At 36.3% G+C, this 13,025-nt stretch overlaps 1 protein-coding gene across 1 annotated transcript in view; it reads right to left on the bottom strand.

The window, feature by feature from the left end:
- LOC131679305 (uncharacterized) overlaps positions 1–12,528 on the bottom strand; it is a 615,352-nt gene extending 602,824 nt beyond the window's left edge. The window contains exon 1 of the mRNA XM_058960013.1: positions 11,482–12,528. Coding sequence (XP_058815996.1) covers positions 11,482–12,146 — 665 coding nt within the window. The 5' untranslated portion in view covers positions 12,147–12,528. The remainder of the gene's footprint in view (positions 1–11,481) is intronic.
- Between the last annotated feature and the right edge of the window lie 497 nt (positions 12,529–13,025).

The raw sequence follows: 13,025 nt of genomic DNA, 5'->3' as shown, positions 1-13,025 counted from the left end.
TCCGATAGAAAAATAGCGAAAACCAAAGAAGAATCGATATTGGGAAAACTTTTTTCGCCAGGGAACTCTCCGTTAGCGTAAGCTAGATTCACCGCTGGGGACTAGACTGAATAGACAGCGACGAGACACCACTATTCGCGAGTCATCGGCGCACCAGTGCATCGGATACCCTGCTTCACCAGAATCGCCGAACTGACCTCGGCACCTAGCTGATTAGCTCGATCTCGGGAGAACTTCTCTCGCCGGGGAATTCTCTGGCGGAGTAGGTCAGGTCCATCGTCGGGGACTAGACCGAGTTGTTCGCGAACAAGTCGAGGACTGAATGGACCATCAAGGAAGTAGTGCTAAATGGCCCAAGAAGAGAACTAAATGGCTTAAAGGAGTTGCGGTGCTAAATGGCACCGGTTACGGAGTCAAAGGGCTCAAGAAGTTGTGGTACTGAAACCAAACAAGAATCGGTAACGGGAGAACTTCTTTTGTCTGAGACCTCTCCGTCAGCTTACAGTCAGATTCACCGCCGGGAACGAGACCGTGTAGACCGCGACGATACACCACCAGTCGCGCCGGGGCTCCAGCAAACCGGATGCCCTACTCTACCGGAATCGCCGAATTCACCGCACCACCTGGCTGGTTGGCTCGAACTTCTCTCGCCGGGGAACTTTTCGTTGGAGTAGGCTAGATCTATCGTCGGGGACTAGACCGAGTAGTTCGCGAACCAGTCGGAAGCTCAACGAGGAAGTGGTACTGAATGGCACAAGGGAACTGAAGGGCTCAGTAAATTAGACTGTCTGAAGTTTGCCGCCCAGATTGTCCTCGTAGGGGAAGAGCATTTATTCTATACCAACAGCTAGCTTTCCTACCTTGACTACCCAAACCCGTTCCCTGAGTTGTTGGTTATTGAATGTTTTTTCCTGCTCAGAATGTTTTTGAACATTTATATATATATATATATATATATATATATATATATATATATATATATATATATATATATATATATATATATATATATATATATATATATATATATATATATATATATATATATATATATATATATATATATATATATATAAATTTCATATCCCCCCCCCGAAAAATTTTCTTACTACGCCACTGATTGAAATATAATGTCAATTTACAAAAAATTACAACAATACAATACAATTCTCACGTACAGAAAGTTTCATCAAAATCTGAGAGGGTGCTGCCAACTCTGAATACGATTTAGCGCGAAATTCGTCGTACTGTTTCATTATTAGAAAAGACACAAAAAATTAGGATATTGCGGGCGAATGACCATCTGGTTAAACCCCTCAATAAACAAATTACAATTACAATTTAGGATGTTGGTTCATAGAGTAAGGCAGGCCTAACAGGATACTCGTCATGTGTTCGAGTTCCAGCGAGGATCGTAGCACTAGTCCTGCAAATGTCTATACAGGTCTGTACAAAAATCGACTGTGAAATCTGTATGTAGTACCTGGGGTTCGCAGTACCGACCCTTTTTGGCGAGAACCAGTCATACGGTACTGAAGCACAGCACCAGCGGCTGCTCAGTCGGTGGGCCTTTAGCGCGACTTCCGGAGGGTTAATCAAACTTTTTTTTACGAACTTGGTTCGTGAAAAAAGATTTCGTTTTTTCGAACTTAGTTCGTAAAAACAGTTACGTAAATCGAATATTACGTAAAAAAGAATCCGTAAATGGAGGTTTAAGTGAACCGACACATATTTGTGTAGTAGTAATTGCATCATATTACTGCTCTAATAATGATACTTTTTGTACATTATTTGACTTAGTTTGCACTCATATACGATAATCTTAAAAGAGTCATCAAAAAGCACTAGTTAGGATAAATATTGTATAATGCGTATACATACGGTGTACCATTATACGATTCCGTTAAAAAATGTATGCTTATACGGTTTTTGTTTGTCATCATTATACAACACCTGGTTATCTGGGTGATTTCACATTATATATATATGAGAACATGGTCTATTAGTTATATTTTATCCAGGGCTGTAGAGAGACATTACGGGCCCGGGGGGTCCAGCATAAGGGTCCCCCATCATTGTAGATTTTTGAACACAGAAACGATTAAGCTTGAAATCTATTGAAAAGATAGTTCTCTGCTTTTGAGTATAGTGCATATAAATTTTAGTGGCAGAAATGTAGTAGAATACACTGAGTGCCGTAAATTGAAATGATTTTTTTATTTCAATTTTTTTTTCGTTTATTTTCTGTAGGTCACTTTCTGCACTGACTGCCTATCACTGACGCCAGAGAAGTGTTTCCACAAACAGATATCGCATCATCAAGACATGGACCGGAACCAACGGCTCTACTTCTCTTGTAAAGGAAATCGTGACACAGAATTTTCACCTCAGAAAATCTCACCGACCTCGGCTGGGATTGAATCCAGACCTGCTGTGCTAAGTGGTAGTCACGCTTACCAATCATCTACCAGCGCAGTATATGATCAAAATTTAGTCAACAAGAATGCATGAAAATTGGTTAAATTTTTTATTAAAAAAGCAATTTATTCATAAGTTCAATTAGTATTAAATACAAAAAAATATTCAGTTAAGCATTCGGTTAAGCATCGTATTAATTACTGCCATCAAATTCTATACAGCCACTTCGTCCACTTTGTTCGCCACTTAAATAGTTATGGGTCTTCTTCAGGTTCCGCTTGACGATGGACTAATATTTCTCGATTAGTCCGTGCCCTAGTTTGTAGGGAGGGTTCTTGTCCTTGTACACCAACTCAACATTGTTGGCGGCATACCAATTGTCCTTTTTTCGTTAAGGCAGGATTCTAAATCCGGCCAAAATAGCATAGAATGTTCGTATTGCTTCATGAAATATAGCAAACGTTTTTTCATACCCTCTTTCACGTAAATTTTCTGGTTGAAGATCTCGGTTACAATAATAATGTCACTTTTCAAAGCACAGGTACAGAAAGCCTGCCGAATCAAATATTTCTGTGTGGACTTCTACAGCTTCATATGCTTGAAAATATCGGCTACTTGTACTTTTCCCTTCTGTTTGGCATTAGGCTGGTGGCAGTTGATTTGGTTACTTTTAAAGATTTCGCTAACCCGGTGTGGAAGTTTTTTGGATTTAGGCGATACGTGAGCAAAATTTCGCTGTGTTACTCCTCTTGGTTATACGACACTTTCATAACTGAAGAGCAAATTCCAAAATTAGAAACGCTTTTAATCCACCTAACAGTGTGATGATACATTTCTTATAATTCTTATCGTTTTCTTCGGGTATTACATCGATTGAGAACATGTAGAACTTGATTCTTCGCGATGTTTCTGGTGACACATATTACATGGGATGGTGGCAGGACTCAGAGAATCGCTCAAATTATCATAGGACAATATCAGTGCATGAAATCTCAAAGGCTAAACCAATTTAGCGGAAAATGGGCCATAAAGAGACATACAAACAAATTATTGCTAATGCTCCATTAATAACATATCTAAATTATCCAATCAATGCATTATGTAGGGAAAACTGAATTTTCTTCAATGGGTTATATATGTTGTGCTGAGTAAAAACATTCGAAAAACAAACTTTTGAATAAATTTGAAGTTTCCAACGCGACAAAGAACTAAGAACTGATGTTTCAGCTCTGAATATCTCGCTACTTCCCATTGATCTGAATTATTATCCCTAATCCTAATGCCAAAGAACAAATAAAAAACTTTCGAAACCCGTTAAGGAAAATTAAGAGCTTATCGGGTTGAATCGAAGCTTTTAGACGTTTGTTGTGATCAGGGTCTGATTTCGTCGCTGTTGTGCTATCTTATGACAAACGCCATTTTGGGGTAAACTGAGTTAGATATGCCACATTACTCGTCTAATGAATTTCTACAAGTTGGCGTTTCCAGAATTTTGAAATTTTGCTTGGTATTGAAATAAAGCGAGAAAAGTGATTAGAAATTGTAAGTTTTTTACTTCATATCATTATATCTTGGGATTGGCTCAAGTTATAATGAAGTTTTAGTTGCTTTTATGTGTAAAAATGTCTTTGGAACACAATGGCATAATAAATTTCAAAAGAAAAATACATGTATTGTATGTAGAAAAACGCAGTTTTAGCTTTAAACTGGAGATATTGCCTATTTGGCAACACTGTAACCAAAAATTACTATTTTTTCTAGATTCTCTGACTCATTTCATTCAAAATGCATCTAACCGATTGTTTATAGACCAAATCAAACAAAATATATGAATAAAAGTTAATAATTGATGCTTTATTTGTATGGAAAATTTTCCATGCACGATTATGCAACGTCATATGTTTTTTTCATCAATACACACACACGTGTGAGTGCGACTTTTGTTTATTTTTTTAATGAAAACTCGCAACATAGTCAATAGAGTGGGACATGGTTATATGAAAAAAAATAAAATTTCGCTCCGAGTAACTTTTTGGGTCCCATTTAGCTCCCAGAACAACTCTGTAAATTTTTAGTTCGATCGGTGAAACTATATTTTTGCGCCCATGGTTTAAAGTTTACATAGGATTTCGTATGGGGAATCTACTTTTGCAAAATAATTCTTCCAAGAGTCGCCCGTTATCGCCTAAAAATAAATAGATGACCGATTTTTATAGGAAATTTGTCAAGGAAACTAAGTCTAGAAGACCACGAAACGATCTGATGCTTGTGGAAAAAGTTATTAAGGAAAAACCGATTGATGCCCTGAAGATCGATGAAATTTTCGCTTTTCATAGCATCACTGCTGCTGACGGTCGAATTATATACAAATTTTTTAACTTTCTCTTATTATGTACAAAAGAAGCTCCAATTTATCCCCCAAAACCCTTTCGAAGTGGCCAAATAGCATAGATAAGTAATTTAAACACATTAAGAGAAGATCAAAACAAAATTGCATAGAATTGGAAAACCAACAGCAGTGGTGCTAGAAAAAATGAATATTTTATCAATCGTCAGAGCATCAATCGGTTTCTGCATAATAACTTTTTTCTCAAGCGTCAGATCGTTTCGTGGTTTTCGAGACTTCGTTTCTTTGTTAAATTTCCTATAAAAGCAACATAACGATTTATTTTTAGGAAGCAATGGGCGACTTCCGGAGGAATTATTTTGTGAAAATTAGTTTTTCCATGCAAAATCCCATGTAAACTTTAAACAGTGGGCGCAAAAATATAGTTTCAGGGATCGAACTAAGAATTTGCACAGTTGTTCTAGGACCCAAATGGTATCTGAAAAGTTGCTCGGAGCTGGATTCTATTTTTTGTCCCACCCTAATAGTCAACCGATCTTCGTAATATTTGAGAAATTAATACAGAATAGGTAGAAGCATCAATTGTCTTCTCTGAATTGTTTCTACCATTTATAAGTTTCATGATATTCATTCTCAAAGTTTAAAAATCGTTTTTCTCGAAATGTGCAAAATGGCGCTTGTCATAAGATAGCACAACAGCGACAAATTGATGATGGAGTTATGTTGGCTTTGCTCAACAATGGAGCTAATCTCGGTTATTGCTGCGATAGTGGTAATAACGGAGTTGGTTCGTTGAGTGTGGTGCTTGGTGATTTCTTCTGATATAACAATGCATCGGGTTCAATTCCTGATCAATCCAGGATATTCCGGAAAGGAATATCCCTAGATTACCTTGGCTTAGTGGTAGGCAACTTTCAATAAAGGGGCCTGATGTGGATGATCTAACTCGACTGGACTCTGCACTGCCACTAGGCTCGTCACTTCTTACCTTAGCTGCTGGTAGTACCGATGTCTTGGTCAGGCGGGAGGAATCTAACAGAGAATTATCGGAAATGGAAGCTATTGGGTTTAATTCCCGATTGTATCAAGTATCTTCCCGGAATGGAAATTTTCTTGATGGACTCTGGTTGTTGGTGGAATATTCGAAATGTATCTGGTTGCGTTCTTTTGAACGAAAAGCTATGTCTGCAAATTGAACCAGTCCGTTTTTTTGTTAACTGGTCTTGTCATGAGTTAAAATATTAATTATCATCTAGATACATCGTTTAACTCACACCTTTGTGGGGGTATGAGGTGGGTTGTAAGTTAGAAAATTTGCTGTCAAAAGGTTCATGTAAATGAAATTTTTTGCACCGATAAGCGATCAAGTTTCATCTAGACAATTTAGAATTGTTCGGTGGTTATTTTTAACTGTGATTGATAGAAAAATTATATACGAAACTCCTTTTACCGTAATAATATTTCGCTTATTTAAGGTTGCACAGAGAATGCGCAAAATTCGCAAACGAAAAAAGCAGTTTTTTTCCACACCGTATGTCAGATCTTCATAAAAATCAATCAGCGTATGTAGAATGTTGTTACAGTACTGCTGATTGATTTTTATGAAGATCTGACATACGGTGTGGAAAAAAACTGCTTTTTTCGTTTGCGAATTTTGCGCATTCTCTGTGCAACCTTAAGTGGATTATTACTATATTGAACAATAAGTAGGTCCTTTTAACCACACACAGGAAGCCATATCTTTTAAAGTATTCAAAATAGATATTTGATGTCTTCAGTAAAGTTATTCGCGAAAGTGAGAGTTACATATTCGCCGAGGGCATCATTTCAGTACAATCACTTCCAAGAAAATGTATGAAAATATCTCACTTCTAGGGGGATTAATCAACAAAAATATAATATCAAAAGAAAGTGCATATTGCACCCATTAAATTTCCCGACGATGCTATAGACCTAAAACTATTCGTTTTGGCCTGTTTTTGGTCTTATTTCTTGCTATGGGAAATGGTAAAAAATTTTCGTTCAAACTCAGTGTTAAATATCTCTCTTGATAGCAGTCTAATTTCAACAATCTACAGTTCGTTCGAAAGGTATTCGTATAAGCTGTCTAAAATATTTAGAATGTTTATCTATGTTATCAATTTCAACAGATAATTTCAAAAAAAAATCCAGAAAGGCATTTTTTACACTTTCAAACATCCACATCTTGGAAACTAAACATCGGAATCCAAAACAAATTAATTACGTTCTGTCTGGGTGGTAGGTATTTCATTTGCAATTGGATTGGATAAAATCGGTTCAGCCATTGCTGAGAAACACGAATGAGAGTTTGTCCGTTACATACACACACAGACATTGCCCCAAAACGTCGAACTGAGTCGAATGGTATATAAGACTCGGCCCTCCGGGCCTCGGAAAAAAATCTTGAAAGTTTGAGCGAATTCTGTTCAATAAGGAATATAAAACGGGTGAACGCCAAAATGAAAAATAAAATGTCGTAAGTATGGAAAAGAGGGGAAAAACGACAAAAGAAAGAAAAATGAACATAACGAAAAAATAAAACAAAGCTGCAAAAGAAGTAAACAAATAAAGAATTGGGCGTAATGGATCCACTGAGTTAGACGTAGAAATAACAATAATACAAAATGTTCAAAACATATTTTTTTTAACAAAACGAAAGATGGAGAGAATGAAAACAGGAACACGAGAAAAATGTTGAATATATTTTAAAACAGAAGAAATAATGAAGGCCATGCAATAAATATTTTTTTCGCTTTGAAAAATAAAAAAACGTACGAATTATTTTGTTTTTAAATAAGCTAATTTAGAATTGAATGAGTGCATTGGAATAATAAAAGTAGAAATAAATAGAAATAATTGGACGGAATTGATTGAAGAAAAAAATATAAAACAGGAATACGTGGAAAGAGCCCAAAAACAGACAAAAGCGAAACCATAGAAAACAAGTAAAATCAAAATGGTTTAAATAGGTAAAAATGGAAATACTAGACGAAATGGGAAAAATAGGAATACAGCAATAAATAAAATAAAATAAAACTAAATTCATACAAAGTCAAACTTAAAAATAGATGCAATGAAAACAGAAAACATTCACAAAACACACGAAGATCTCGATAAAATGATGGAAAAAATATTTAAATGATAAAATGAACAAAATGGAAAACATAAAATTCAAAATTGTTTAAATGGGCTTAAAACTAAAGTGCTAAAGGTAATTAAACAGAACAATAAAGAGAAACCCGTTTTAATCCACCTAGTGGTGCAATTATGCTTTTTTCATGTATCTAAACTATGGTTTAATGCCTCATTGCGTGCAATATAACATTGTGGAAATGTCTATTACATTCTTCACACTTGATAAGCATATATAAGTGTACGAGTGTCACGAACCTGAGAAACAACATGTCGACACTGACACTGACATACTTGAAACAAAAATATAATATTTATATAGCTTAACCAGCGTGAGTTCAATGTTGTCTTCATGTTAACTTCATGGTGGAGAAGGGAAGGGATACAATTAGGAGGGGGAAGATGCGTCGAGAATCATCTAACTTATTTTAGTATACGGGGTGGATGAAGGGTATGCAGGAGGGAGGTTGGTCTGAGGGGAAGGATGGTGAGAGAAGGGGAAGGGGGATTGAGAGGTAGGAGGAGGACACACAGACATTTTGCGATCTCGACAAACTGAAGCGAATGGGTTATGACACTCGGCCCTCCGGGCCTCGGTTGGAAAATCGATTTTTGGAGTGATTGCATAGCCTTTCTTTTATAGCAAAAATTGAAAAATATTGAAAAACAATCCATACACAAGAAAATAATAAATTTTAAAACTTATAATGGTGTAGTAAAGTTCACGAAAAAATAAAATAAATCTAAATCGAAAAAGTAGAAAAATTGATTATTTTCTAAAAAAAATGAAAGACCTAATAATGAAAAACATGGAAAGAGTGCGCATCGAGAGAAAACTAAAATATTGAAAAATTATTACAAAAATAATTACAAGGATTAAAATTTTGTAAAATGAATTCAATATATTTAATGAAATCAATAGCACGCATGGATGAAAAGAAAAACAAATTTAACGGTAGATAAAACGCAAAAATTAAAAAACATGACAAGATGAAATGGATCGAAAAAAATGGGAAAAATATAAAAAAAGTGCGAATTAGAAAACAGCAAGAATGGTAAATATATTGGAAGGAAAATATGAAGAAAAATATTTAAAACATAATGTAAAACAAGAATACATGGAAAAAAGACTGAACAATCTGGATGGAATGAAAAACTAACAACAAAAAATCCACAAAATTATTACGAACAAATTGGAATGAATGGAAACTCATAATTATATCTCGCGTTTTTTTTAAAGAACCAATAAGCATGCTGTCAAAATCAACTTTGAGAGGAAATTCTAGAAAAACGATTAATCGCCGATTATAAATCACAGCAGTACACGAAAGAGAAAACTATTCTCTTTCATAAAACGTTAACATACTGTCTTGACGAGTTACGGTTTGTCTGGAATTTTCTATCAAAGTGAATTTTGACAGTATGCTTATTGGCCGTTGACAAAAAAACGCGAGATATGGACAATATAATCTTTCTCAGACGAAATGTCAAAAAAATGTAAAAAAATATTTTAATTGAGAAAGCTAGTTAAATATGAAAAAACTTTTGGGTTCTCGTATTAAAATAATATTTTTTAAGAGCGCACGAAAAATTACTATGAATCGTTTTCTTGGTGGATTTTCATGTTCATTCTTAATTAGTAATGGATTTTTTGTTTCGACTTCGTCTCATCAGAATCCGACACTTACTTAGTGACAGTGCTAAGCTAGCGCCGGATTTACGCTAGCTCTAGAAAACGAAACTATGTTTCTGATCAAAGCCCTAGTCCTGCATGATGTCCCACAAGAAAACAAATTACGATTGGGCTAATGAGAATTAAGGGGTTACATACCTTTTCGAGAGAAAGACGTTAAGAAATTTTGAATATACGTAAATGCATAAAGCAATAATTACATTACGTAAAATTTTCTGGTAGTATATTTTTCAGTAAAATAAACAAACATCAGCTTATAAAAACATATTCATAATTGGCGGAGTTATGGCTTTTTTCCTGAATCCCTTTCTTATTTAAGAGGTTTGCGGTGATCACGGTTGAGGACCAATAGATCAACTAAAATCTCAAAACTGAAAAAAATCCATTACTATAAGAGTATACCTCGTACCATGACGATTATTTGAATAAATAATAATTTTTTCCTGCATTCGGGAACGTTTTTCCAAATAAATCGCTGTTTTAGCTTAAAAATAGTATTAAAAAATTCTCATCTATAAAACATAAATTTATACATAAAAAATCCATTAAGGTACGAGCAAAATTAATTACGACCAATTGAAAAAAATTGAAGAGAATTGGCTGAGCGATTTTCTGGCAATCGTGATCACGGAAAAACCATTGTTGAAAAAATTACAATTTGAGATAGTCGAGTCTAAAATTTCAAGTTACCACTGCTCTTGGTAGACGAAGTGTGCCTGGAAGTGCTGTAACTTTCGATCTATTTCTCGGATCTCTAAAAAAAATTGGGAAAAATGGTCTCAAGAAGTTGTACTTTCAGATAAAGTGATAATTTCTTTTTCGATTTTTTTTAGATAAGGAGGTATGTAGCCCCTTAATGGAATAGAAATGCACTATGCTATATTCCCTGTACCTGTCACTAAGTATCGGTGATGAGACGATGTCGAAACGCAAATTCCATAACTATCATTTCCAATAAATTTTTATTATTATTTTTTTGTTTTTTTTTTATTTATTTTATTTATTTCTTATCTTCGGTATACACCGTACAGACACATTTTAAAACTATATATTTATTATTAATAACTTATATCTATGCTTGGAAACTCCCTCCCCTCTTGACGGTCCTGACCTTAGCTGATTTGTATGATACTTTAAGGTATACTAGAAAACAACAAATTTTATCTTGTTCAAATGTGGTTAATGAATTAACAAATAAATGCAATGATCGGAACTGGTATTCGAATCTTCTCAATCTGGTAAAGTAAACGATGTTTAATGCCTAAAACTATACGACATGCCGTGTTTTTTTATATTTCCATTTGGGAACTCACGGGAGCCTGATGAAATACGACAGTCGAGTAATTGGCAAACCAATCGAAAAACAATTGACGAAAAGCAATCAACCAAGTTGACAGCATTTTCAAACATTACCCCATTTGTTTAATTGTGAACTCGGGCTCGTCTTCACGCATATGTGATTTATTCTCATTGCTTGATACGCTTCGACTAATACAGACGCAAATAAGAGTAGCTGAATTTCAATCCTAAAAAATGCAATATGCAGTTTGATGCAAATTAATTTCGAAATAAATACAACCAAGGCCTGTTTACATGTTGAAAGAAGGGTAAGAATTGTATATGTAGCGCAATACATATCCGCTGTAATAAATCTGTAGTAATGTGCTAACAATTGAACGTATGAAAAATTTGTATCTGATTGGTAAAACAAATTTGCAAAACGTTTCACTTGATTCCGGGGAATTTCGCATCAAATCGTTTCTGTATTTTCGAACCAACAAACAGCACAATGTTAGACGCATGTTGCACCAATCGAAATTTACACCATAAAATCAAATACGCCCGGATAGGAAACAATGCAAATACTTACGAATAATCCTGCTTCGCGTAGCAGTGACCCAGGAAGCGGCACTGCAGCGCATTGCACTGGTACGATTTCACGGTATCGACTTCGTAGGTGATGTTAAACCCGTACACGTCCAGCAAGCGATCCAACGCCCTCAGATGCGTCCCGTACAGGTTATCCATGGTGAACCGTATCTCCAGGTACGGACTGTTGAACTTTATCCACGGTACATTGGTCACATCGTCTTCACTCAATTCAAAAACATTCATACTTGGCACTTTATAGTCCTCACTGTAGTACATATACTCGGTGAACCGTAGCCCGCTGAGAACGTACTGCTGGGTAAGATACACCACAATGGAGTTGTTCGCTCCGACTACTGCCGAGGCATCGATGATCCAGGTACAGCTGATCGGAACCGGGAAACGTTCCGGAAAGTTAGGCGTCTGAATTGTGCCATGGCTAGCGGTTAGGGTTCCTCCGCACAGCTGCGACGATGCGGAAAGGGAAGGCCAATCGTCCATGTCGATGCCATTGGAACTAGCAGCACCGGTGACGAAATCAGAGCTCAAACCGGCAGTGATCACCAAGAGCAACAGCTGACGGTAGGCCCTAAAATACCCGGTAAAACCGGCTGTCATTAACTGCTGTCCGGATGTGGCCGGTGGTGGTCGATTCAATCTCAACATAATACCACCTCCCGAGTGCCACCTGCATGCAGAGTATTAATTTTTAACCACCGCTTTCATCGTCGGTTGGTGGTTTTCCGTGCATCCGCTGGTGATTGGACTGTCGATGGTCATTCGTCGGCGGTGATGCCTCAGCGGTCTCATTGAACTTGATTTTTCCAGTGTCGATAATATCAATCAGCACCTCCGGCGTGATAGGAATGGAACACACCGCAACTGTCAACCCGCCGTTTGTTTTGTCTGGCGATGTTGGGCAGTCACGCGGAATGGAAATATTTTCGCAGGCTGGTTCTCCGGTAGCGCGGTACGGTCTTGTGGATGTTTAATTTATTTCGCTGTTTATGGATGATTTAATGACGGCACTGTTAATCATTGGTGGTTTGGAATCTGCAACGAACACGGAAAAAGGTAGAGGATTTAATATTTAATTTGTACCGGTTGGTTAAATATTTGGAATTTGCAGCAAATTGTAGGGCAGCTGGTTGGTGGTCGGTTCATCGAATCACAGCATATAATTGGTACAGCAAGTTATTATTTCCCAACGATGAGTGGCTGTCGTTTTGGATAAACGGCACGCGCTACCGTTCGATCAATTGTTCGCATTGACGGGATGTGGTGAGATGCAATCAAATTGGTGAGGCTTTTAAAATTATTTGTATTTCAACGTGTACTCCCCACTATTTTGCCTCGCTAATTGATTGCTCTAGAATACCCAAAACACTTCCCAAATGCAAAAAAAAAACACTTTACTGTGATTCGTTAATAATTCAAGCGCATTAGTTCAATTAAAATAAAGTATAATCAGCGCACCTAAAAAGTATTACTTAGTTGATTTCCGAGCCTTTGCATAATAAAATGTATTTTATAAACATAAAAAAC

The sequence above is a fragment of the Topomyia yanbarensis genome, chromosome 2, assembly GCF_030247195.1.
Source record: "Topomyia yanbarensis strain Yona2022 chromosome 2, ASM3024719v1, whole genome shotgun sequence".
Classification (NCBI taxonomy): domain Eukaryota; kingdom Metazoa; phylum Arthropoda; class Insecta; order Diptera; family Culicidae; genus Topomyia; species Topomyia yanbarensis.
Note: the sequence above shows the minus strand (reverse complement) of the source record. Positions and strands in the feature narration are given on the sequence as shown.